This window comes from Penicillium angulare, assembly GCF_028827245.1.
Source record: "Penicillium angulare strain IBT 27051 chromosome Unknown utg000005l_segment0_segment0, whole genome shotgun sequence".
NCBI lineage: Eukaryota > Fungi > Ascomycota > Eurotiomycetes > Eurotiales > Aspergillaceae > Penicillium > Penicillium angulare.
The window spans coordinates 585,360-611,947 of record NW_026623164.1 but is presented as its reverse complement, the minus strand read 5'-3'; the positions used below and the strand labels follow the sequence as shown (position 1 = coordinate 611,947).

Genomic DNA, 26,588 nt, shown 5'->3' with positions numbered 1-26,588 from the left:
GCCTTATACCTTTTCTTCTCGTCTGAGCACTTGCTCTCTTTCTTCTGTTTTCTCGTTTATTTTCTCTCATCTGATGTGTAACGTACATCATGTTTTGATATCCACCAGTCTAGGTAGTCGTAATTATGAATGAACCATCTCTATACTAATACTCACAAAGAGTCCTACTAGTATTCTCCAAACTTCCATTCTCCCTGTAGCTTCCCAATCTCCAGGGTTTGTGCATATAATTCATCAAGTAGTTGAAATCGAATATTCTTAGTTAAATTAGAACGTGAGCAAAACATATATCACTTTTGTATATTTCTCTTCTAGAGCGGAAATCAGCAACTCAAGCCTACCACACTCAGCCCATATTTCAACATAAGACAAAGTCATCTAATAAATCAAACAACTTAATCCGTCCGCCTCCACTTCGTCTCATCCTCCTCCTCAACGGCATCTTCATCCTCTCCATTCTCCCGCTCATGCACATTCCCTGCCCCAGGCCCCAACGGAAAAGCAGGCGGCTCACCCTCCGCAATCCAATTCCCCTCCTCATCAATAAACTCATGCATATTCTCTGCCGTAATCCACCCAGAGCTCCCATCAACAGGAGGCGGCAATCCATCGCCAGTCTCATCTCCTCCAATACCCTCTCCTCCAAGCTGATAATAGCTCTTCTCCTCGTCCTCTTCCTCATCACCTGGCTCCACGGGGTCAGGGTGAAGGTTTGAGCATGCGGAGACAGCGCTGTAGAGTGTCTGGATTGGTGTTTCTGGCTCGTCCCCATCTTCTGTGTTTTGGGCGAGTTCTTCTGCGCTTTGAGGCGGTGGGATAACTGTTATAGTTATGCATTGCTCTTCGTCTTCTTCGGAGGGAGTGGCTTGTGTTGCGATTTGCATGTATAGCCCTTGGACTTCAGGTTGGGTTGAAGTTTCGGAGCCGGGCGGGGTGAGGCGCTGGATGGCATGGACTGAGATGGAGGGGTAGGGGATTGAGATTCCGGTTGAGGTTTTGGGGGAGTAGAGGATGAATTTCCTGTAGAACGTTAGCTGGGAACTTGAACTCTTGGTGCAATGGATCATTGTATTCAAAGGCTCATTTAACCGATACAGATACTATCTTTGAAATACATTTGTATCGCTTGTAGGTGGAAACTTACTCAGATCCAACCCATGTATCCACGTCTTCGATGGAGATTTCACTTTCCCCATCAGCTTGCGCATTGGTTCCGTTGGCTGCTACTTCGCCGCGCAATGCGTTCAGAGCCGGGTTGGATAATAGATCGCCCTCGAGAACTACTACTTTGCATCGCTGGCTGTGGTAGTGAAGCACTGGGGGTCCCTCGTGGAATGAGCTCGGTGTCCGTGACTGGTGTTCCGCGATAGGAACGAAAGAGGATGCCTCGGGGGCAGTGCGAAGAGGTTCCATGATGTTTTGGTTTAGGTTCGTACTGTGACAGGTGGGATTTGGTTTCTGGTCTTTGTGGTACCTATGTGGTGTAGAGGTTGAGGTTGGCGAAAAGAAAGGTTGGTAGCTCTGCGTGGGGCGTTCCGAGGTGTGCAGTAGCTGGTTGCGGAGCCTCAGCTTTGTTCCTTAGCTTCGCTGTTCGTTTATTGGTTCCGTTTCCAAGGTTAGTTTATTCGATGCAAATTAACCTGAATTTGTTGGTTTTTCTAAAATTTGGAAGATATTTGCTCTGTGGGTAAGTTAATTCAAGCCTTGATAATTATACATAAGTGGTTTTGTTTAAATGTTGGAGCTCGAGTCCCTGGAAGGTACATGTACCTTGGAATATTCACAGATATATAACCAACAAATTGGCAACGCCTCTTTATGAAACTACGAGTATAAAATACAAATGTCTTATGAAGACTTTCGGATATGCTTCTCTAAGCAACTGTCAAATGTGTAGACAGTTTTCAGTTTACATTTGGTATCTATTAAATATCATGAAGCTCAATACAAGATCTATTACACCGAGAGGTACGATCAGGCAGTATGCGTAACTCCTGCACGTCTCTGGTTCACATATCGAGCCTTGGCACACAACCCGGATAAAGTCTTTTACTTAGAGACAATTGAAGTATGGTTGGAATGTAGGAGTCGGGGGTTGTGGGACGCCCCTTGATTTCCCTTCAAATCCTGCATTCCAAATCAATGGAGGTAACATCCATCAAACTTCGAAAATATTTTCTCATATGGGACGAGCAATTGCTGAACCACCAGCACTTCAACGAGAAGCAACTGAGATGCAAGTATATGGCAGGTTGAGTATCCGTGGTCGAACGAGTACGGAATTCCCTAAAGACATGGGGCAGGAAGTTCAAGACCATCCAGGTTGGAAGGAGATGTCACCATATTAACACATCAGCTTCGAAGCTAACAATGTATGTGAAGTTTGGCGCAATAGACCTTCGACGGATGCATGGATCGCGTAAGGTGTTCAGAGCAAGACTGGGTATGATAGGATTTAGTGAGAGGGAGTATTCTCATCAGCTCATTTCACACCAAGACCTCCAAATGCTCTATCCAGCTCCTCTCCCTCATCTCTCGGTACCATTGACGGCATACTCGAAGATCCCTGATCCGCCGACGAGCTATCCAGCAAAGTCTCGATATTTCCCTTAGAACCGGGGGACCCCGCAGCATGACTCGGCTGAAGTAGTTTTTCCTCCCGGTCTAACCACCCAGGCGCGACACGTCGCTTTTCAGCTAGATCTCGTTGTTGAATAGATTCTTCCCAGGATTTGATTGCATTTTCCGCGTTGGTCTTCGTCTTCTTTAGATGTTGCTCGAGCGATTGGCATGCGGCGAGAATCTCGTCCGGGTGTGCGGCATGTTCGCCGCTGGAAGAGAAGACGTAGCGCGCTTTTAGATCTGGGTTGCTGGGGTCGACTGTCACTGATGGAGGGAGAGTGGTGGTTACGGATTTGTAGGTGTATGGTAGCGTGACCGAGGTGGGGAGATTGATGAACGGTGAGACGGTGAGGGGAACCTGGGCTAGCAGGAGGTGCGGGCCTGGGATTGAGGGTTAGTCTTGTGCGCGATAAAGTTTTATAATAAGGGATACGAACGGTAAGATTCATGCATAGTGTATTATTGCCCTGGAACGATTGTTGGGCTAGGGCTGTAAATGATGATGGCGATGGCGTAAAGGTGTGGGAATAGATGCGGAGAAGGCCATCACCGCCCAACGACCCCGGGCGTCGCTCTCGGTTACTCGACCGACCGATACGGTACCTCCTCTCTACATACAGGGCCTAGTGTTGAATTTCCTTGTGCCTTGTTTGGCACGACGCCTTTTTTTTTGCCCACATAATCAAAAATGTGTTAGTTAACTGCAGCCTGCTCTGGTATTCTGATTGGCAGCTCTGGCAACGGCTCTACGGCAGGTCTCTATTCATTGCCCATCCTGCAGTGCGAGTAAGATCCATCGATCCACTAAGAACGCCGAGCGCAGTTGACACGCTACAAGTCCCATCCAGAAGTGGATCTGTCTTGCCTGAAAACAGATTCATGCGCCGATGGATTCATTCTGATTGCAGGCTCACAAACAAAGATCAACCACTTTTTTTTTCTTCTCTTTTACAATGACAACGAAGGCTACGGCATGGGAAAATATCTAGGGCTACACCCTACTAATATGACTAGATATACTATAGGCAAGCCAATGCGAAGTCCAAAGTTAAGAGAATAGACTAAGCCGTCTATGTGCGCAGATCAAGGGCCGCCCTGTTTGGCTGCGTCGTGGCCCGAGTCTTTATCACACTTTACATTATGTACTTGCCCGGTACATACGCTTATAATTGGTGATCCACTTCACAAACAAAGAAAGAATCGGTGTCCTCGGCCTGGTCATCAGGGTGGAGATCGTTTCCGCCCCATGTACTTTTGCTATTCGTCATGCCACCCCAGTAAACCAAGATCGCTTGCTCCAAGTGGACATAATCCCTGCTCAAGGATTTCCAACTGCCCCGCCCAGGAGTGTTCGACTGTATTTGGACCGGTTAATGTCAGGAAGGTCCGAGAATATCTCCACTCTAATTGAAAACAGCCTGCTGAGGCCCAATCTTAATTGTAATTCTTCCTTTCTCTGTTCGTTCGTCCGTCCGTCCGACTATCTGTTGTCTACGAAATTCTTCACTCAGTGGGCGACATAGACGTTCAACATGGATGACGAGACAATACTTCCTGTATGTGTGCGAGTTATTATGGAAGTTATCTTGAATTGTTAACTCAGGTGTTATAGGATTCTAATCTTTATTATCCGCAATATGATGAGGCCGCCGATGATTGGCAATCGTATGTGTCTGTCTTTGTTTCAGGGCGAATTTATAACTAATACGATGGATATAGAGAAACGACATCTGTCGGAGAAAGTATTTATAAAGGGATAATAGACAATGGAAGAAGGTAACGATTCTATACCCAGTAGCACATTTAGCAAGGTTGCTCCCAAGGCTGTGCTCACCAGTTGCAGATATCAGACTCTCCGTGAGAGCGGGGTCCAGTAAGCGCCTCCAAGCCTGCGACCAAAATTCTAAAGATGATATTAAATATTGACATATCCAGTGTGCCTGCTGATGAACAGATGTTTGAAGTTTATCGAATAGTGTGAGCCCCGGCGTTGCCACCAAGTCTTGGTGTATAGCCTAACTAATACTGCGCAGTCATCTAGTTTGCTTAATAGCTGATTCGCATCGTAAGAATCCTTTGTTTCGTGCCCCTATAGGCAAAAACCCGAAAGTGAGTAATCTTTTATGTCTATTTGCCGACAATATCTAATTTAGATAGCATATTCTTGATATTGGAACTGGTTGTGGTTCATGGCCTATGTATGCTCGCAACCCTTTCACACTATCGCAAGACGCTAATTAGTTATACAGTGATGTGGCAGACAAGTTCCCAGAGGGTAAGGCACTCATGTTTGATTTTGTGATAATCTTGAGTGCTAATAATACCAGCGACTGTCCGTGGGGTGGATCTATTCCCCCCTCCAGTTAATTGGGCACCACCAAACTGCATCCTCGAAGTAGATGATATCCTCAAGAGTTGGACATGGCGACAACCCTTTGACCTGATTCACCTTCGAATATTGGATTGTGCCTTCACGCCCGAAGAAACAAAACAAGTTTATAAACAATGCTATGAGTAAGTTCAAACCCTTCGCTTGCTCGGCCAACTCAGGAAGAGGCAAATTAACAGATTCCGACCTATAGCCATCTAGAGCCAGGAGGATGGATCGAGCAAGTGGAGGTAAGTGCCTTTCTCGAGAGCGACGATGGAAGCATACCTGAAGATAGTATCATCCGAAGCTGGGGCCCCCGTATGACCATGTCAGCTGAAAGGTCAGGCCGAAGCTTCGGTATAATGCGCACGATGCGGGCATCAATGGAGGAAGCCGGCTTTGTGGATGTTCACGTCAAAAACTACAAGTTGCCCATTGGCCCGTGGCCAAAGGATAAGCAGCTGAAAGAAATTGGCTCCATCAATTATTATCACTGGGTGGATGGGATGGAAGGATATTGTTTGTGGCTTTTGACAAAGTTTGGAGTTCCAGAGCCTTGGTCAAAAGAGGAGGTACTTGTATTAGTGGCGAAGATGCGAAAAGCATTTGCAAACCCGCGAGTACATTGTTATCATAAGCAGTGAGTTTTGAATCTTGGATATATCAATATCAATATCGTGATGTGGTTGGGTTGTTTACTGACGAGTTTGCTAGAACGAGGATATGGGCGAAGAAACCGCTTGATGATGAGATTGCTGCGGATGGAAAACCTCGGGCTTGAATTTAGATGGTAATTGAGTCTTACAGAGGTTGCTATTGTTAAACTCTGTACTAAAAGTCTGAATGAAACGTTTCCATGATTTGATGATCCGCCAAATACCCCTTGTTTGACTTCATTTGAATAATTGGATTGTTTACTCCGAGTCCGACGTTCGGGGTACAAGTATGTAAACGATACTACTTTAAACCCCACAGCTCGGGGGTAATTGCGGCTGGATTGGGGAAAGACCAGTCGTAGCACATTGAACCTTGCTTGAGCAGGATCTTATGATCTGTGAAACGCTTCAACTAGCTTCTTGATGGACTTTAAAGAGAACTACCAAAGGCGAAGCACTAAGCTTTTTGAGTCCCTTTAGGACAGTGCTACTTCTAATTGCCGAAGCTAAGCTTCATGACCAAGAGCCGGAAGAGCTAGATCCAAGCGGAGGGTTACTCACATTCAAACCTTCACTTCACCCCCGAAGAGTAACATTGAGACTCAGTTTTGATCTTCCACTGCTATATTTCTGACTTGGCGTTTGATACCACAATCGTATGTTTCACATGCCCTATGCTTGTCGGCAGTGACCATGTAGGCTCACGATACACGTTTGACTAAAGTGACTCGTCAGTGGCTTTTGTTCGAGGCAACGGTAGACGGTTCGAGCTTTTGAGAACCGTTAGCCTGAATGAAAGTGTTATAAATACTTGTCCGTTCTCTCGACATCTCAGGAGTCGATAGGAATATTCCTTTATTTCAAACAGACAAGAAAAGAATAGACAAGTTCTATATACTCTTTCACATCTATCAAAATGATCGGAAAACTAGCCATCTGCCTCGGTCTGTTCCTCGCTGGCGTTCAGGCCCAGCAATCCGTCAACTGCGGATACCAATCTCTGAAGTGCGGTTCGGTCTTGCTCGCAGCTCCCTACAGTAAGTATATGGATCCCTTCTCTCACCCACTCTTCTATATCATGAATTATAAATACGATCATGTACTTAATCGTTGAACTTTCAGGCTACACCGAGGCCCAGCTCGTCGCCGCTGCGAATGATACCACATCCATCCCATCCCTCTCAGTTGGCCAGCTCTCTCAGACCCTGTTCCACTGCACAGACATCCTCGGAACCATCACCGGCAATGCCTACTGCTTCGCTGGATGCGATACCAAGCCTGGTACCCGTAACGACCAATGTATCCTGTAGAGAGTGGGTTGCTATTCAACATATTGAGATAGACTTACAATGTGACTAAGTCTGTCCTATTTATTTGACTGAGAATGTCTAGTCTAGTCTGAGTCTGTCAAGTCTTGGTATTCCTTCATGCTTTTCCAGTTTCAGTGTGGATTAGTTAGCATCTCCTCTTGGGCCATCTGAGCCAGCTTTTATTATTCGGCGAGTGGACAAGGGGTATTCGTTCGTTGTGGGAGTATCGAGACTATCTTTTATTTAGTTGAAGTTGATAATGAAGTTGAGTCAGAGACTCTATTGATGATTTTGAGGTCTATGCAGTAGTTCCAACTGTGAGATTCATATGTGCTCGAGGACTTTGATAGAAAAGTTTCATGTGTCTAAGAGCGTAGAGTTGAGCTTCATGATTTGTCTGTTAGAATTACTACTAGAGCCTTTGAATCGAATCAATATCAAATAAAATTGACAGAGTTGATTATCAGAAAAAAAACTGCTACATTACTCCTCTTCATATGACAGAAACGAAGATAGTCATCCCGCGACGTTTTATTTTCTTCACACAATTCGTATCTCTTTTGCAAACTCAGACTTTGCCTTCTTCCCGTCTTCAACTCCAAACTGGCACAGGTTGAGGGGTAGCAATAGACGGAGACATAGTAGCCATTCCTGTCCCCCCAAAACACCACGTCTGACACTGTCTAAAACATGAAGGAGTAGGAGACCCAACTGTAACCGTGACTGTACTGGGACATGATCCACTTGAAGATATTTGGCATTCATCATCTGAAGTTAAACTGATTGAAGGCAGACATCCGTTTATGCAGAAGGAATTTCCTGTGATGTTTCCGTAGATATCTCCGCAGTGAAATACAACCTGGGGAATTTGTTCTACTGTGAGCGGGGGAATCGAAGGTGTCGTATTGACGGCAGCGATGAGTTCGGTCAAGTTATATCCTAAGTGCGATGGATTGAGATTAGGAGGCAAATGTATTTTGGACCTCTATCAGCTTCAAGTTCTCTTACCAAATGTTGACATTAATGTGAACCCGCATTTGTCGGATTGGTAGATGCATGCTCTTATGAATGCTTGACTGCCCCCGAAAAGGGCAGATAATATGGATATAAGGTAGATATGGGAATGCCGCATCGTTTCTGGGACTCGTTGATTATTGATTAACGAGATGAGGAAATGAGAAATAGACCCTGGAGTTGATACTTGGAGTTATGCAGCTGCACGCTTAGGCAGTCGGTATATAGTTTTTTCGTAGCCGTGGAGTGAACCTTGGAACTGCATACCCTCTCGGCGGATGTCATTTTGGTTTGTGAGGATATAACCACCGCAGATTCCAAGGTTCAAGTTCTCGTTGCCCAGTCTTTCAAGTTCCGGGTCGGTCTGGATTCTACCCAGGTAATGTCCCACTGCCCAGATGTAGAGATGCAACCCCGATGATTTGATTTGGCCAAGATGGTGTCATGTAACCCCGGACGTTGGATATATCTCGAGGGCAGCTGTTAAGGTTGTGCCCACATGTAATTATAGACAAGCTTTCTGGATCTGGGTTTAGTAGACCGGTAAAGGATTTTGAGTATTCCCGGGGTCTAGGTCCTACCCCACTGTTGCTGTGTCGCCGTTTGGATGCATAAGGGGTTTCTGGGTTTTGTCCCACCCATCAGCTTGAGTGTATACTAGCATGGTCCCTGGTGAGACTTCTTGACTTTTCGAGCCTTCAAATGGAGTGGACACTAGGGTAGTTCTCGAGTGTCTTTCCCTCTTCACGATAATATCCTAATCGCGAGAGCTGTTGTGCATTCCTCGAGTGTCCAGAGATTTGCTGACTCTGTCTATAGTGTTTGAACCTCCTTGTCCTATAATTGTCAGCCCTTCTCGCATACCTGAGATATAGCCTCGAAAAAATGCTAGAGCGAGTCCACTGTCCTCGAGTCAGACCCTCATTCCCATGTCTATCTACCTCTGTTTTCATTGTGTGCCGATCGTTGCATCTGAGTCTAGGACCGATCGGGATTAGTACACGAAGAAGGCAATGCGAGCTGCACAGCACAGTGCATTGGGCAGTGAACATGAGATGCCCAGATGGTGAATGAACAAAATCATTATAGGGGTGTTTTGTATCCACAATAAACCCTTTCTCCTCATTATCCAGTCATCCGGGGCAGATCTGGTTCCAAGGTTAGAAATCAGTGGAGCTTGAATGGTCTTGCCGTGTTTGTTTGATGCCTGAGGTGTCAATTGTGTTCCTCATGCTTGATAGTGTTGATATTATGATATTATGATGTTGGCGTTATGCTGTTTGTGTGTGCCAGTTTTGAACAAATTTCGAGTCTCTGGATCTTTTCTCTTTTTGTTCTGTAGGAAATAATCGCAGGTGTTCATTTGTTCTCTATTTCCCCTATATTCTTTTCTTCTTGTTGTCTTCGTATTGCGGTCCACACATTTCAAGCGGGTTTGGGAGGAGCGATTGAGCTAAGAGGCCCCAGTCCGCTTATCCGATTTGTTTCTCTTTTTCCCATCTGCAACTTCCATCAAACACGCGACCCTATCCTTCTTGTTTCTCTCCTGTAGGGATCTTCTATTATCCCATTGTTCTCACCATCTGTGGGACTTCTTCCCCCTATTAAATCCACACACTCAAATCCACAACCATCATCATCATCCCCCGCCACTCGATCTCCGCGCGGTCCAATCCCCTCTCCATCTTCTACCACCCCTCCCCCCTCCCGCCCCTTGCTCCGATCACCAAATTTCCACAAATACCTCAATCAGAGTTAAAATGGATCGGAATCTTGCGCGCGCCGTGAGGGAGAAGAGACCGGTCCCTGAGATCGACTTCTCTCTGCATCAGATGGAGGATGGCTCCCAAGTGTCCACATTGGAACGGGTGGTGAAAGGTAAATTGAACACACAACTGGGGAACTTTTCAGACCCTTCCATCAACTGAAACATCTCTAATATTGATCATGATAATATAGAGGTCCAAGCGCCGGCCTTGACTACCCCTCCCGATGACATGTTTTGGTCCCCCGACGACCCATCCAAGCCCAACCTTTCCTATCTGAAGCAGCACTTGTATCGCGAAGGTCGTTTGACCGAGGAACAAGCGCTATGGATCATCCATGCCGGTACAGAGGTCCTGCGCTCGGAACCCAATCTCTTGGAAATGGATGCTCCGATTACCGTGTGCGGTGATGTTCACGGTCAATACTACGATTTGATGAAACTGTTCGAAGTTGGCGGAGACCCTTCGGAGACGAGATACTTGTTCTTGGGCGACTATGTTGACCGCGGTTATTTCAGCATTGAGGTGTGTTTTTGCTCCACTTCGTTTGGCTCTATCTGTGCAGGCAAGACTTTTTTTTTAATTTATTTGCGCGACGCTAACTCGAATGGATTGTAGTGCGTGCTTTACCTTTGGGCGTTGAAGATCTGGTATCCCGATTCGCTCTGGTTATTGCGAGGTAACCACGAATGTCGCCATCTCACGGATTACTTCACCTTCAAGTTGGAGTGTAAACACAAGTACAGCGAACGGATCTACGAGGCCTGCATCGAGTCGTTCTGCTCTCTGCCGCTGGCGGCGGTCATGAACAAGCAGTTCCTCTGCATCCACGGTGGTCTTAGCCCCGAATTACACACTCTCGAGGATATCAAAGCTGTACGTCTCTTTAATTCTCTATGTATAAGGTTGGATTTGGGCTGTTGAAGCGGTCGCTAACACTCTAGACAGATTGATCGATTCAGGGAGCCTCCTACCCACGGTTTGATGTGCGATATTCTTTGGGCCGATCCCCTAGAAGAGTTTGGTCAAGAAAAGACTGGCGATTTCTTCATTCACAACAGTGTTCGCGGTTGCTCTTATTTCTTCTCCTACCCCGCAGCTTGTGCGTTCTTGGAGAAAAATAACTTGCTGTCGATTATCCGTGCCCACGAGGCTCAGGATGCCGGATATCGCATGTACAGGAAGACTCGCACGACCGGATTCCCTAGTGTGATGACTATTTTCAGCGCTCCCAACTACCTCGATGTATACAACAACAAGGCTGCAGTGCTGAAGTATGAAAACAACGTGATGAATATTCGCCAGTTCAACTGCACACCGCACCCTTACTGGCTTCCCAACTTCATGGATGTTTTCACTTGGTCTCTTCCATTCGTTGGTGAAAAGATTACTGATATGTTGATGGCAATCCTCAACACTTGCTCAAAGGAAGAACTGGAAGAAGACGACACTCCTGTTTCAGAGACAATCCCCGAGGCAGGACCCGCCTCTCCTCCTTTGCCAGTGGATCCGGAATCCAGCGAGTTCAAGCGACGTGCTATCAAGAACAAGATTCTTGCCATTGGTCGTCTATCTCGTGTCTTCCAGGTGCTGCGTGAGCAGTCTGAGAGTGTTACTGAATTGAAGACGGCGGCTGGCGGCCGTCTTCCAGCTGGTACACTCATGCTGGGTGCCGAGGGTATCAAGCAGGCCATTCACAACTTCGAGGATGCCCGTAAGGTCGATATTCAGAACGAGCGACTACCTCCTAGCCAGGAGGAGGTTATCAAAACCACCGAGGAGCACCGTCGCGCAGCTATGGAGCGTGCCGAGCAGGAAGCTGCCAATGACACAGGGCTGGCCACTGTTGCCCGCCGAATCAGCATGTAAGAATTTTCACTTCCTAGCTGCCATTATTCACGATCGTAATTAATATTAACACATATTAGGTCTGCTGGCTCTGGTCGCAATCGTCGCCAACGCGACCCTCCCCCTCCAACCCGAGAGGCCTAGGATGGCTAAGAATCGGGCTGAATTGATATTATGACACGATCTACGCATTTCCTCTTCCTTGCCCCTCAAGCGCACACGCCCTTCTGCCACGACATGATCGATACGATACCCCGAACTATCTACTTGACTTCGCACATTGCCTGGCTATTCAGATATGGGACACCCCTATTTGATTATGGCCAACAGAATGCCTCTGGTCCACTATATTGTACATCGCGCCTTAACGGTACGTAGTAAATCTTCGCCGCTATAACCGGACTGGACACCGGCAAAGGGAATTTAGGGGAAAAAAAGATATCATGTAATGAAGGCTTAATTTTAACACAATTTATTTATCGCAAGCAAAACACGAAATTAAGATGAATAGAATGTCTACGTATATTGGATTCCTGGCTTGTTGCGGCTTCTGTAGATCCTGTGGTTATAGTTATAGAGGCATATTCCTTTCACGCAGACAATACTAGCCTATTTTAAACAGTAATGCAAAATTTGTTCCACTCTATCCTTTATCCTATAAATTTTTTTTTTGAAGAAACATACTTTTCACATCCCGTTTCTCTCTCTCCCTTTACTTGATTTCACGCATGACGGCAGATTATCAAATCCCAAAGTTGCATGTGCCAAGCCCGCCTGCCCGCTCTCACCTCCCAATCTTCAAGCCCTGCGATTCACCACCAACCGGTCCCACGAGGATATGCCCCAATTCCCTGGCATCTAAGGAACCCACAATGCCTGCCAGAGTACGCAGCACGCTCCAACGGAGCCTCGCGCACCCCCTGGACAGTGCCTGCCACTCGCTACCGAAATGCGGCCGAACACCTTCGACGCGTGCCTACACGAATTCCGCTCGCTTTAGCACGATTGCGCCAGCGCGCCGAACCGATCGCCTCCCTATATACTCTCTCCGCCCTGCTCCGCGATCACTTACTACTTCTACGGCTATATCGAGTGTTCCGCCCCGGTTTAAGGAGCTTCATGATGCTTTGAGTGGAGTCAAGGATGCGGCTATTCAGCAGGTTAGCGTTAGTCGTTTACAACTTGCTTTGAGGGGGTTGGAGTCGGAGAAGCCTTTGATTCGTGTTGCTGGTAAGTGGAGATATGAGCAATTGAATTTGCAGTCGCAGTTGTAAAATTGCTGGCTCTCTCTTAGTTGGGATTGTCTGCTGGTTCTTCTCGTTCAGATAACTGATTGTTGGTATGGTTTAGTTCTTGGTCTTGACAATGTGGACTCTGCGCGAAAGCTTGTTCGATTGCTTCTTGCTGATCCGTTAGGTCAGCGCGAGGACTGGGAGGATATATTGGATGGGCATGAGGCCGATCCTTCTCGCGGGTTACTGATCAGGTGAGAGAATCGCGTTACATGGGTCATTGTGAAAACTTGCTAATGTTACGTGTGGATGGTAGATACGGCGAAGCCTCTGAGTCAATTCCCAACGACTTACTCCCTACCATTGCGATTCGATCACCCCTCTTGAAGAAAGGCAATCTTGAGATCCTGGTTAGCTCGATTGGTTCCGAGTCGAATTCGAAAAACACAACCCTTGCCGCCGACACTTTCCTCGTTCCCACCATCAGTATACCAATTTCACATTCCGGTCGCCATAATCTGATCCGGTACCCTGTACATCGAAGCATAGTGTGCGGGAAGGGAGTGGACGGGCTTCTTGCATTCAGCTCGCTAATTGGCCAGTCAGATTTGAAGAATGAGGTAGAATCTGTACGTGGTGCTATAGAGCTTTCTGTGGAGAAACAAAAGATCAATGGGGACCGGCTCTCCTTTGTAGATATCGATCGTGCGACCAGGGCATTGGACAGTATCCGGAAGTCTGTAAAGAACGCTACAGACTACGAGCGGGGCTGGACCGGAAGCGGCGTGCAACCAGTGATTGACTGGCTTGCATCGACTTCACAGAGTATGAATGAAAACTCTCTGAACCCTACTTTGGTTCCATTAATCGAGTCTCTACTCGATGCCGCCGATGAGGGCGTTACCGCTCGAGATGCCAAGGCCCTTGAAACCCAAACAACAGGAACTGTCGATCAAAATGTGCGCTTCGAGCTAGAGCGTGGAGTCACAAGTTGGGCTGAGCGCGCACACTCCGAGCTGCGCGGCTCTCTTGAAGCAGGCTTTGCCGATTCCCGTTGGAAGGGACTAGCATGGTGGAAGCTTTTCTGGCGTGTAGACGACGTGGGCATGATTACATCTGAGATTCTTGAAAAGCGTTTCCTTAGTCGCGCAGAACGAGAAGCTATCTGGTCCTCGGGCAAATACCAGCAGGCTGGCCTGCTGGATCAGCCTAGTCTTTCTTCTGAATCCCCCTCACCTACCCCGACACAATCTATTCCATCTCCGTGGCCAACACAGATCCCCGACATGCGCACAAAACTGCTCACCAACACCGTCCCCTCTCTTCAAGCCCTTGCACAGCGTCTTGTCCTCTTTAGCGTCTCTACTACCACTCTTACATCCGCCCTCTCTGTTCTAACCTACCTCTCTATCCCGTCTGCCTCTATGTACGAATCATGCACAATCGCAGCGGTGGGTCTTATCTACTGTCTACGTCGCCAGCAGAAGAAATGGGCTTCAGCCCGTGGCTTCTGGGAGGAAGAGGTCCGTGAAGAAGGCCGCACGTCTCTACGTGAGACGGAAGATCTCATGCGATCAATCGTCCGTGAGGGTGGAAAGGAGGTTGAGGACCTGACTGATCACCGTGCTCGGGATGCTGTTTCCCGGGCCCGAAAGGCTTTGGAGGATATGAAAGTCTGAGCTTTACTTTACTTTTCTCGGTGAAACATTTTGTATATGTACCATGACTTTGACTTTGCAATAGAGCTTTCTTAGATGTACAATCAATCAACTCTTATGCGCTGATCTTACACGCATCATCTGAAATTTGCTAGACTATTTGTAGTGTTTGTGTACGAGGCAGAGCTCCGGGGTGGAGTAAGACTTCATAATCTATGTGTATCAAACAGAAAAAAGCTTCGCAGGCCGCTTCTTTTGTTCAATTTGGATCATCTCGGGATAATTATGACTGGGTCGATACTAGTGAGATGGAGCTTAGTATGAGCCTGAGATGATTCCCCGCAGTATTTGGAATCGGACTTTTAAGAAGTTCTCTTCCATGTCTGTGGATTTTTGAACTCGCGGGTCTCTTGTATATCTCAAACGAGGGATCGCGTCCGTGTCGCTTCGGCACTTAGTAACTTGAAATCGCCTTGGGGGATTTAGTAGTAGATGCACAGACGTGGATACTAATGCTTATTACACCCCAGCCTTCATCAACATCCTTGGAGTGATCTATCTCAATAAGTGCTAATTTGCAGTTGTTTAGCCTTGGAGTATTTAAACGTTTCCCATAGACGAAATCAATTGAATTTCCAAATCTCTCAGCGTTGGTTGATCTGCATTTGTGCAGAAATGGATCTAGAACTTCATAGGTATTGAAGAGGGGAAATAGGCCTATATTAGAATATTGCTCAGAAAAACCCACAGAAAAATATCTATATTTTTCCCTGGTTAACGCAGAAAGTCAGAATCACAGAACCTAGTAGCCATATAATCGAAAAGAGTATAAGAAATATACTATTTAGAACTAATTGCAACGCAATACTATATAAGGGGAAAATCAAAAAGGGGATAATAACTCTATAATCATAAGGGTTATTCTTAATAGGAGAGAAGCTTTCCCTACTATACACTACCTAAACATATAGCTGAGAGTCCTAGAGTAGCAACCCCCCCCCCCCCCCAAAAAAGGAAAGATATAGGCCAATCTAATAGCAAAAGTATCAAAGAACCAAATAAAGAACATAAAATAAACAGAATCAACAAAAATATTCTAACTAGAATGTCACAGGATTATCACAGGACCGATCATAGGACTCAGAAACTTCGGTTCTTTACCTAGTCACAGGTTTCTAGCCTAATAACTTAGTAACTATTATAATTCTGACTCTTGTCTTTTAACTACCTACGGAATAAAGATAGTACTCTCTACGTATCGAAACCCTATATTGTCTTATACTAGAAGTATTGCATTCTCTCTATCTCTACCACTATAATATATCGAAGGGTGTAAAAAAAAGTAACGAACACTATCGTTGATTGATGATCAACGGTATTCATGATCGAATTACGCTAAATGAGAGCCTAATAAATAAAAACAGCAGAGAAGGAATTTTTCGGTCCTCGCAAAGAAGAGGTATCCAATGAGGTAGCCTCAATTTTTATGAGCAAGAGGGGCAGTTGAACCAATCGAGTAGGGTGACCACGTCGCGCTACCATAGGAGAGGCGGTACATTCTCTCAGTAGAACATTTTGGATTAAACTTTCATCGTCCTTTACGGGCCGGTCCAGCTACAGCCCCACCGGCCTTGCGGTTGCTTAATATCCGGCATTAGATAAGAAGGATTTCCGACTCATTCGATAAAAGACTCAAATTCTTTAAGATTATCTGTGTACTTGAGATAAAATTATACACTGTAGTGTCTGTAATAATCTACGTCAGCGCCGTCTGCGGCTTTTTTTCCACGGCGCATAACAATCGCCGCAGTAACATTTGAAAAATATTTGAAATGGGGCGGTTACCTAGTCACACCAACGACTCCATAAGCCACGTCACTCTATAAAAATGCCTTGTTTTCGATGATCTTCTCCTGTCTTGTCAAAATCCTGAGAACTCCCTCTGCAGCATACCCAATAGATTCATTTTGTGGAGTGAGGCACGGTGCGCGTTGGTTTGGCCCGTGCATTTCATCGCGCCACAGTAGATCCCGATTCGTGGGTCTTATCCGATAGGATAGACGGTATATCCATTGGCAGACATTCACTCCTAGTCCTAGTATTTGCTGTGGTACTATCTAACCAGCCTCACGTAATTTTCGTCGGTCAGAGTAAGTTTCGTATGTAAATTACGTGGGCCTGTTATAGCCTTAGAAGTGGCAGTAGGCGCAGTCACTGCGGTAATGCATGGATATTAACAAACTGAATCTAGTGAGGCTCTACCCCTCATGTCCATTTCCTTTTTCACCAAACATAAATAGAACTCAATTTCTAACTCCACGAACTACTCCACCATCCAAGAGTTTTTATCATCTTCTGCCAAGTTGTGACGTTCAAAGTAGTTCAGACTCTTTGGCCATCTTATTCGCTCGCAGTTGATATCTAGAAATTACTACAAGAAAGACTGTTCCTTCCAAGAGATCAGAACTCCAATTCTGTCTTGTGGCTAGTAGAAATGTCTGGAAAGTATGAACCTGTGACCCAATGTCATCTAATCCATTATGCTGACTGTGAAAGGATATGTCGTCAATTTGCGGCCACTGGCTCCTGTCGATTTAACCCTTGTCGATTTGAACATGTCTCCCAGAACAAAACCCAGAGGCGTGGCAGCGGACAGACACAGCAGAGGAAGAATAATGCAGACGAACATGCATTTGGAGCCTGGAAAGCACAAACATCTCTGGGCCGTTTTGGTCCTTCGATGAGAAGGCCAAGGCAACTGGGTCAATTTTTCAAAGAGGCTAAAAACCTCATCGAAATCGACGAGAGTACTCGACAAAATGTTGTTCGACATCTTTCCACCGAAGGAAGCCTCAAGAGAATACAGGAATTGATCGAACAAGAGTTCTCATCCCTCTCAGATTCACAGAAGAAGGCAATATTTGAGGATGGTATGATTGCCTTTCTGGAAATCATCACATCTCCTGACGTTCTCGCATCTTTGGTACTGGAGCAGGCTGTTGTCACTATTTACAACTGCATATTCGGACCTGGAGGTCGCCGAGCAAGACCTTTTCTGGAGTTCCTAGCAGATATTACTCATATGGAGCTCGTAGAAGACCCAAACCTGGCGAGCAATCATCTCGAGCTGTGTCTACTTGCCTTTTCCCAGGTTATCGGATTAAACTCCACCGCGTTTGTCCAAGATTCTTTGCAGAGTCCAGCACAAAGATTTGCGGACCTTCTCAATTCACTCCATGCTTTGGATTGTGATTGCTCTCTTTATCAATCACTCCAATACCTGGATGTTATACAGCGCCGCCTCAAGATTGGTCTTTCCTTGCCAAATTTAATGGAAGGTCTGAAAAGCATTCAACCGACCCGGGCGACTACTGGATTTATCACACAGAGGGCCCCGCCTGGCGGTCGCCACGACAATGACTACGCGGACATTTCCAATGTCAGGGTTATGCCAACCTTTCAGGAGATATCAAGTTCACGGGCAGAGTACCTTCCTGTCAAAGATTGTCGGCAATGGCATCTCAATGGTATTGCTGGACTGCTTGACAGGAACTTCCGCCTTCTCAGAGAGGATACGATTGGTCAACTCCGAGATGTGATACATGCTGAGCTTCAGGTGGGTACGCGCCAAGATACTCGTAGAACCCAAACGAGAACGCATGTGTACAGGCAAGTCGTTGTGCACAGCCTGTGCCTACATAGATTCGCTGGACTGCAGTTCCTAGTGACGTTCACCCAGCCACCCAATGTTCGTGAGTCTGGGAAGAAAGCCAGAGCAGAATGGTGGAATATTTCCAAACGTCTCCAGTCAAGTGCGCTTGTGTGTCTTCTTGACCCCAAAGGCTTCGCAATTTTCTGCACAGTGGCTGCCCCCGATCGGGCTTATGAGAAAAATAATGACAAAAGCAAGAAGTGGAATATAGCACCATCTCTCTCGGACAATCCTAAGACTGCATCCATTATTCTGGAGCTTGTCGAGCCCACTGAAGAAAATTGGCAGTATGTATTCGACTGCCAGGCTGCAAAGAATACAAGACAGAATCTGTCACTTTCACTTGTCGAGTTTCCAGGTATACTTCTACCATCCTTTCAGCCCACTCTGCTAGCTCTTCAGAGAATGCAGAAGGCTGAAGACATTCCTATGTCAGAGTTTCTTGCAACCGACAACTTGGATTCACGGGTTGTCATGACAAACATCCCACCCCCAATTTATGCGGCCTCTCCGGGCTTTTATTTCGACTTGAAGTGTCTCATGGATGATCGGTCTAGCCTTGAGGTTAGGCACTCTCAGCCAGTAGATATCGAGAAACTCCAGCAACACTCTACACTCGATAAAGCACAAGCGGTGGCCTTGGTCAGAACTTTACAGCGTCGAATCGGATGTATTCAAGGCCCACCAGGCACTGGTAAGAGCTACACGGGAGTGGCGCTCATCAAAGTGCTCCTGGCGAATAAGGCCAAGGTCAGAACAGGATTGGGTCCAATAATTTGTGTATGTTACACAAACCATGCACTGGATCAGCTTCTTGAAGACATTCGGAAAAATAAGATTACCACCCAGATTATCCGCATTGGGTCTCAATCCAAGTCCGAGACTTTAGAACCGTTCAATCTTCGAACGGTGTCTCGGGAAGTGGAGAAGACACGACTAGAAAGACAGTCTCAGTGTGAACTATACAACAAGCTTGATTTGCATGACGAGCAATTTCAGAAGCTTCATCTTAATTCCTCCGGTTCAGATGCAAGTCTCAAATATTACCTTCAACGCTTCCACCATAAACACTATTGCCAGTTCTTTGAAGAGGATGAGGATGGATTTAGGCGGCAATCAAATACGGATCCAAGCCAAACAATACGGTCGTGGTTGATCGGTGGAAACACAAGCGAAGATCCACCACGCAGCATGAGTCAACTTTATAACGTCCACATAGACGTGATGACTACCCAGGAGCGGAGAACTCTCTATGAATACTGGGTAATGAGTCAGAGAGAGAATGTGAATGATCGAGCTCAGTCAGTATTCGCTTCACACGCTGAAACTAAGGCTGAATGGGCCAAAATCAGAGATGAGCTGGATCTGCGCTGCCTTCGCGTTGCAGATGTCATCGGGGTAACCACAACGGGGCTGGCTCGCAACCTGAATATGCTTCGTCGACTGAAATCAAAAGTCCTCATTTGCGAGGAGGCTGGTGAGGTGATGGAAGCTCATATGTTGACCTCCTTGCTGCCGTCAGTGGAGCACCTCATACTCATTGGCGATCATCAACAACTTCGGCCTCAGATTCAAAACTATGAACTCTCTCGAGAAAGCAGTGAGGGAAAACAGTATGCACTGGATCGATCACTTTTTGAGAGACTCGTTGAGCCCGATGAGGATGTTGGGGTTCAGATTCCGCTCTGTACCCTGGAAACCCAACGACGAATGGATCCATCGATATCTCGTCTCATTCGCGAGACTGTGTATCCGCAACTAGAAGACTCCCCGTCAGTAATGGATTATCCGAATGTTGTTGGAATGCGGAGACGACTGTTCTGGCTTGATCACCGTTGTGCGGAGGCTGGTGCCATGAGCCATGATCCAACAGCTACGTCACACTGGAACGATCATGAAATCGAGCTGACAGTCTCTCTGGTCAACCACCTTCTAAAGCAGGGAGTCTATAGGAGCGGGGATATTGCCGTACTCACACCCTATCTTGGCCAGCTGCATCGCATGCGTCGAAAGCTAGCACTGTCATACGCTGTCACCCTTGGCGAAAGGGACCAGGAGGACCTGGATAATGCAGGTTTTACAGCAGAGGGGAGCGAGCAACAAAGAGCGAATTTGTCCAAGTCTACACTACTTCAGACCCTCAGAGTTGCAACTGTCGACAACTTCCAAGGGGAAGAAGCAAAGGTCGTGGTTATTTCGCTGGTGAGAAGCAACAGTCAGAACCGGTGCGGGTTCCTCCGAACTCCAAATCGAATCAATGTCCTCTTGTCCCGTGCCAAGCATGGTATGTATATCATTGGGAACACAGAGACCTCGAGGAAAGTTGATATGTGGGGAAAGGTGATTGATATCCTGGAGAAAGATGGAAATCTGGGTCCCCACTTGGAATTGACCTGTCCTCGTCATCCTGACACTCCCATCGAAGTAAAAGAGCCAGAGCATTTCGAACAATTTTCTCCCGAAGGAGGTTGCAGCCTGCAATGTGGGAAGCGCCTTCAATGTGGACATCCTTGCAAGCAAAAGTGTCATTCCGAGATGCTTCACCAAGCTGCCTATTGCTCAGAACCTTGTCCTCGCCCTCTAAAGGGTTGTACGCATCCTTGCCCCAAGTTCTGCGGAGACAAATGTCCCGAAAGATGCATGGTCCCTGTTGTTGACTTACAACGAATTCTTCCTTGTGATCATCCCATAGTCACACTCCCGTGCTGGCAGGCGCAAGATCTCACCACGGTCAAGTGCCAGATGTTCGTTGAAAAGAAAGTTCTACAGTGCGGCCACATTATCAATATCGAATGTCATATAGATGTTAATGGTGACAACTACCCGTGCAGGCAGGTCTGCAATGCACCGCTGCCATGTGGTCATAGCTGCAAGTCATCTTGCTCGCAGTGTGTTAAGGTAACACCGGAAGAATCGGTGGTCAATCATGCTACCTGCAAACAGAAGTGTGGAAGGCTATACTCTTCCTGTTCTCATACCTGTGCTACTGAGTGTCATGGAGAGGAATCATGTCCTGCATGTACCTCACCATGTGATGTTCAATGCGGGCATTCTCGGTGCCCTCAAAAATGCTCGGAGCCATGTCCACCCTGCGCAGTCGAGCATTGTCTCTCTTCCTGTTCTCATAGCAGTTGCTCAATGCCCTGTGCCGCACCTTGTGATCACATTCCATGTTCCTTGCGCTGCGAAAAGCTTCTTCCATGTGGCCATCAATGCCCTTCGGTGTGCGGTGAAACCTGTCCTCCTGAGAAATACTGCCAGACCTGTGGATATCCCGAAATCAAAGAGACCATCGTCGACTTTTTGGAAATGAAAACATACGGGGAAATTAATCTGACAGAGGCCCCTTGTGTCTTCCCCCGGTGCGGACACTTCTTGACTATCGAGAGTATGGATGGTCAAATGGATCTCAAAAAGCATTACAACCTCGATGAAACGGAGAAACCAATCTCAATAGCCTCATCCTCTGAGCCCTTCTCGATTGAAGATATCCGGAGATGCGCCACGTGTCGTGGCTCTTTGAGAAGTCTTTCTCGCTATGGAAGGCTAGTAAGGCGTGCAATGCTAGATGAAGCGACAAAGAAATTCATCCTGTATGCGAACCAGGGATATGTGCCCCTCGCACAGGAGTTGCCTGACCTCTTGTCTAAGTTGCAAGATGACACACGCACCACGGCAGGCGCTAGTCTAGCATTCCAAGGTGATGGCGAAATTAGAATTGAGGGTACGCCCGCACACCAAGTATCAGCGATGAGGAGTCTCATACAAAAAGCATCTAAGCCACGTTGGCGTGCTTTATTAGCCCTTCGTCGCAAGATAAGCGAGTATCAAGCTAAGGTCAAGGTGGAGGAGCAGCCATTTAACCAGGTTTGCAACATGGTTGAGAATGCTCGTCGGCGCAAGAAGACCTCTGGTCAATTCAGCTTTGATGAGAGCGTGCTTCAGACTAAGGGACAGATCCAAGCTACCGCACTCTTACTTCGCCTTGATACAGCTTTACTGAGTGACTTTTTCTCACTGATGAGACTCACTCCGATTGGTTCAAACCAGAAAGAATTTTTCATCAACCTGGAGATGAACAGAGCAGAAAGCGGGCGTCTTATCAATGAGGCGTCTTTTTCACAGCGCATCCCACAAAGAACTGAAGGGAACATCTTCCTGGCTCAGCTGTATGCACTAGAACTACATCATGTAAAGGAGCCCTCACTCGCTGAATCACTGAGAGAGAGTGGCAATGCAGCTATTGAAGAAGCTCAGAGGCTTTGCGATGAGCATCCTACACAGACACGCGGACTATCTGAGGAGATTGAGGGCACGAGATCGATGCTCAGGGGCTCGGTGTTCTACACACCAGTGAGTAATGAGGAACGAATGGCTGTTTTGGCTGCAATGGCGAAAGAGTTCAGAAGTACCGGTCATTGGTATTACTGTGAGAACGGCCATCCTTTCACCATTGGGGAGTGTGGAGGAGCTATGGAGTTATCAAGGTGTCCTGAGTGTGGATCAGCGGTTGGTGGCCGAAACCATTCGACTACCGCTGGTGTGAGTCATGCTCATGACTTGGAACAGACATTGAGAGATATGCACATTTGAGAATGTCAGTATCAACATGTATGATTTTAGAATGTGAATCTATTCCTGTTACTAGTTAAAGTTAGCTTGGTTGATTATGCGGGAAATAACCTGTGGTGTAGAAAGCTGATTAGTGTTAATAATTTGATATACCTTAAAACTTGAAATATATACTGATAGACCTAGATAGCTTATATTATTAATTGTATGGTGTTTTGGTTGAGTTTAATTGATTTGAATTATATTAGTTAGTTTGGGTGGACCACCCGCTTACATAGACCACTCGCTTACCGATTACATGTACGTTATCTTTCCCTAGTTAACGCGGGAAGTCAAAATTATAGAAAATAGTAGCTATATAATCGAAAAGAGTGTAAGAAGTGTACTATTTAGAACTAATTGCAACGCGATACTATATAGCCGGAAGAAACAAAAAGGGGATAATAACCCCGCGATCGTAAGGGTTATTCCTGATAGGATGGAGGCTTTCCCTACTATATTATATATTCAACAAGTTCTACTCTAACACATTTTGGATTATTTAAAAATTTTCCTCCGAGAGCACCAAGCCCTCCAGGGCTTTAACTAGGTACAATCTTAAATGCAGTTTCTGAATTTTGAATCTAATTTCCATCTGAATCAAGTTCTGTCCACCCACATCGCAGAGTATCGACAAACACGTTCCTTAATCTAGGCACCGTTTCAGCATGCGCCCGCGCAACCAATCCCAGTCCACAGCGTGGGGGCACCCGAGACGGCGGAGGCCGAACCAACAAATTAGACCAGGAACATGCCCTGCACTCAAACGGCTCCATCGAACTAGAAAATTAGAACGGTGGGCATGGATCTCATCGTCTCATGGTGTGACACAATCTTACCGGTGTACGATGATCCTATGGTCTCATGGAGGTTTACAATATGCCGGGTTTCCTAGTAAGATTGCACGACTCGTATCTCATCTTACGAGATCCGCTCGGTTGCCCCGGTGGGCTTTTCATTTCCATTTCAACGGGTTCTAATTTACTTTACGGATAAATTCAATCGCTTGAGCCTTGTACCGCCTTGGGTCTTGGTCCTGCGGAGGCCAGAGAGGGGTCACTTAATATCGTGCTGTCTAGGGATTGGTCAGATCAAGGTCGATGCGATGAAGTTGTCCCTATCGCCCTTTAGCCTTGTTTTGAGCCTTGACCTTGATACCCCATGGACTTGATACCTTTTATTCCTAGATGTCTTGGCCCTTTTTCTCTTTTCACTTCTCTTCTTGTTCTTTGTCCCTGTCGAGTCCTTTGCTTTGGCTGTCCGTTCCCTTTCTCAGGCCCTGTTGAAGGGTATACACTTGTCACTCCTTGCCATTGCGGCTTTTTGTCCTTCGTTTCACTACTATATATCCTTTTCTCCTTTGAAAGAAATTTTGGATATCTTTTTTTTGCCAGGTGAGAAGATATTCCGATAGGGATAATTTCCTTGTCGGGGTAGAACAGCCTCTAATATACGTCTATATAGTACTTCCCGCCTCAGAAGTATACGACCGATAAAGCCTCATCCACGATCGTGTTTATTTGTTTACGTCACAGAGAACGCGTTTGACTATCAAGCGGTAAGCTACATGCCATCACAGTCTTATTCTGCCATCCTACCCTGTCCCTTATACAGGTGTCCACCCTTACCAAGGGTGAAAAGTGCCGATGCAAGGGATCATTCCGCCGCCGAAGGGAGCATCCACCTAGTTCTTCTGTAGGATCTCAAACGGGTCCCTTTCGATGACGCCCGATTGGACATATGGAATCCCACTCTGGGGCTTGCCGCTAAGCCCTGCACTGCGCGTCTTTCCAAACTACGCGCGGGGTCCCTGTTTCTCTTTTCAATACTAACATAAATGCGCCAGCGCCCTCGACAACAACCTTATACGACCTATTTGTCTGATATTGCTTTTTCTATTTCGCGTTTGCGAGACACTACCGATTGAATCGGTGCTCCTGGGGAGTTTTCTTTCGTTTCGATCATCTGGTGAAATAACGTCACTCGTTTTTTTATTCTCGAGCTCGTTGAATCGCGCTCTATTCTCTCTTTTATCATTATCATTATCTCTCGATATGCAGGACATTCAGCTCAAGACGGCCTTTATGGCCTGTCTTGCTATCTTCCCCATTTATGCTGATGCGTTTTGGCGTCTCCCTTGCCGTGGAAGAACTGGTCTTGCCCGTATTGATCCCATTGTTGATCCTGGCGAGGTTTCGTCGCATGTGCATTCCGTCCATGGTGGAGGCAGTGAGTTAACCTCTATGCACTCGAAAGTTTGAACAGCTATACTGACCGGTGGTATAGACTTTGGTTTAAGCTCTGATATGGATACCCTGCGTGAATCGGATTGCACTTCCTGTGGTGTTACGCAGGACATGTCTGCGTACTGGACGCCAGCGCTATACTTCATGCATACAAATGGTTCTGCTCAGGTGGTTCCAGAGGTTGGAGGAATGCTAGCGTATGTTTAGGACCCTTGAATATTTACTCTTTTACCAGGCCATGCTAAACCCTCACAAAGGTACTATCTCCTTTATGGAGAGAACATCACCGCATTCCCAGATAACTTCCGGATGCTTGCAGGAGACCCTTTCCAACGAAACTTCACCTGGCCCGTTCCCGATCCGCCAAAGTCCTCGTGGTCAGGCGCGCAGATATCCCAAAAAGCTCTGCGCCAAAAGGCCCTGGGTTTCAATTGCTTGAACTACGACAAAACTCCCGAAGGATCCCTGGAACGCCACTTTCTCCCAAACAAAACTTTCCTCGACGAGAACTGTATTGACGGAATCCGACTCGAGCTCATGTTCCCTTCATGCTGGAACGGGAAGGATGTTGACTCGGAGGATCACAAATCCCACGTTGCTTATCCTGATTTGGTGATGACTGGAACATGCCCGGAAGGGTACGAGACGCAGTTGGTCTCACTATTCTACGAGACTATTTGGAATACATACGCTTTCAAAGATGTTGATGGCTACTTTGCATTGGCGAATGGGGACCCCACTGGATATGGATACCATGGCGATTTCATGTTTGGTTGGGAAGATGGCGTCCTGCAGGAAGCCGTTGATACTTGTACAAGTGCAACCGGCAATGTGGGCGATTGCGAACTTTTTGATATCCAGTCCGAAGCCGATCAGCGTCAGTGCTTCTTTGATGTGCCCGATCAGCTTGAAGGTGAAAATGACCATATGCATGCTGACGGGTTGCCGGGAACTATGTCTATTGAGTGGGGTCCCGCGTACGCCTTGTCTTGCAATTCGTCCTCGTCCTCCTCCTCATCATCCTCCGCAGAACCCGCAGCTACCACATGGCCAAATATTGTTCCGACTTTGACTATTCCCGCTCTCTCGATTAGCTTCTCGGCGGAGGCGAATGCTCTCGGGAAGGCTAAGGCGGATGTCGCTGTTTCTGCTGGGGAGGCTGTGCCCACTACTTCCTTCGCTACCTCTGCATCTACCTCTAGCCCGATACCAACACCCACAACATCCATTGCTATTGATCCTATCACGGAAGAGATTGTTTACCTGGAGCAGGATGTCATTGTGGTTATTGATGAGAATGGTGTTCCATATTCAACAATCAGAGGGGAAGTGCGCACAATGTCCACAGCGATAACCACCGCTACTGAAACGTCCACAGTGGTTTCATATGTGGAGAAGAGGGAGAATATTCTCGCAGAGCCGGAAGTCCAGGACCGTGTTCGAGAACACGCTCGCCGCCACGTCCACCACCACGGTCATTTGCACCACAAAAGAGATTGAAACCCGATCTGATTTGAAGGGTGGCATATTAAGACTACGCTG

At 46.8% G+C, this 26,588-nt stretch overlaps 9 protein-coding genes across 9 annotated transcripts; 7 read left to right on the top strand and 2 right to left on the bottom strand.

The window, feature by feature from the left end:
• Positions 1–395: 395 nt before the first annotated feature.
• Positions 396–1,413, bottom strand: N7478_007619 (Voldacs domain-containing protein; the record flags this gene model as incomplete). Its single annotated transcript, XM_056923833.1, has 2 exons — positions 396–1,020; positions 1,145–1,413. 2 exons carry the CDS (start codon positions 1,411–1,413, stop codon positions 396–398), a joined length of 894 nt encoding a protein of 297 aa, XP_056776559.1.
• A 1,069-nt stretch (positions 1,414–2,482) lies between these two features.
• Positions 2,483–3,075, bottom strand: N7478_007618 (uncharacterized protein; the record flags this gene model as incomplete). The annotated part of the gene is made up of 2 exons (XM_056923832.1): positions 2,483–3,003; positions 3,060–3,075. The coding sequence occupies 2 exons, from the start codon at positions 3,073–3,075 to the stop codon at positions 2,483–2,485; spliced, it is 537 nt and encodes a 178-aa protein (XP_056776558.1).
• Positions 3,076–4,154: 1,079 nt separating this feature from the next.
• On the top strand, positions 4,155–5,737 carry N7478_007617 (class I SAM-dependent methyltransferase; the record flags this gene model as incomplete). The annotated part of the gene is made up of 10 exons (XM_056923831.1): positions 4,155–4,178; positions 4,235–4,287; positions 4,418–4,495; positions 4,558–4,599; positions 4,656–4,731; positions 4,780–4,820; positions 4,872–4,897; positions 4,950–5,136; positions 5,205–5,565; positions 5,708–5,737. The coding sequence occupies 10 exons, from the start codon at positions 4,155–4,157 to the stop codon at positions 5,735–5,737; spliced, it is 918 nt and encodes a 305-aa protein (XP_056776557.1).
• Positions 5,738–6,565: 828 nt separating this feature from the next.
• Positions 6,566–6,959, top strand: N7478_007616 (uncharacterized protein; the record flags this gene model as incomplete). Its single annotated transcript, XM_056923830.1, has 2 exons — positions 6,566–6,686; positions 6,772–6,959. 2 exons carry the CDS (start codon positions 6,566–6,568, stop codon positions 6,957–6,959), a joined length of 309 nt encoding a protein of 102 aa, XP_056776556.1.
• Positions 6,960–9,733: 2,774 nt separating this feature from the next.
• N7478_007615 (serine/threonine-protein phosphatase 2B catalytic subunit) lies at positions 9,734–11,731 on the top strand (the record flags this gene model as incomplete). The annotated part of the gene is made up of 5 exons (XM_056923829.1): positions 9,734–9,851; positions 9,933–10,264; positions 10,358–10,615; positions 10,688–11,604; positions 11,668–11,731. 5 exons carry the CDS (start codon positions 9,734–9,736, stop codon positions 11,729–11,731), a joined length of 1,689 nt encoding a protein of 562 aa, XP_056776555.1.
• Positions 11,732–12,459: 728 nt separating this feature from the next.
• N7478_007614 (uncharacterized protein) lies at positions 12,460–14,498 on the top strand (the record flags this gene model as incomplete). Its single annotated transcript, XM_056923828.1, has 3 exons — positions 12,460–12,817; positions 13,004–13,073; positions 13,136–14,498. 3 exons carry the CDS (start codon positions 12,460–12,462, stop codon positions 14,496–14,498), a joined length of 1,791 nt encoding a protein of 596 aa, XP_056776554.1.
• Positions 14,499–17,217: 2,719 nt separating this feature from the next.
• Positions 17,218–20,773, top strand: N7478_007613 (uncharacterized protein; the record flags this gene model as incomplete). Its single annotated transcript, XM_056923827.1, has 3 exons — positions 17,218–18,097; positions 18,203–20,613; positions 20,654–20,773. The coding sequence occupies 3 exons, from the start codon at positions 17,218–17,220 to the stop codon at positions 20,771–20,773; spliced, it is 3,411 nt and encodes a 1,136-aa protein (XP_056776553.1).
• Positions 20,774–21,579: 806 nt separating this feature from the next.
• Positions 21,580–22,782, top strand: N7478_007612 (uncharacterized protein; the record flags this gene model as incomplete). Its single annotated transcript, XM_056923826.1, has 1 exon — positions 21,580–22,782. One exon carries the CDS (start codon positions 21,580–21,582, stop codon positions 22,780–22,782), a length of 1,203 nt encoding a protein of 400 aa, XP_056776552.1.
• Positions 22,783–24,854: 2,072 nt separating this feature from the next.
• Positions 24,855–26,546, top strand: N7478_007611 (DUF1996 domain-containing protein; the record flags this gene model as incomplete). Its single annotated transcript, XM_056923825.1, has 3 exons — positions 24,855–25,029; positions 25,087–25,243; positions 25,304–26,546. The coding sequence occupies 3 exons, from the start codon at positions 24,855–24,857 to the stop codon at positions 26,544–26,546; spliced, it is 1,575 nt and encodes a 524-aa protein (XP_056776551.1).
• Between the last annotated feature and the right edge of the window lie 42 nt (positions 26,547–26,588).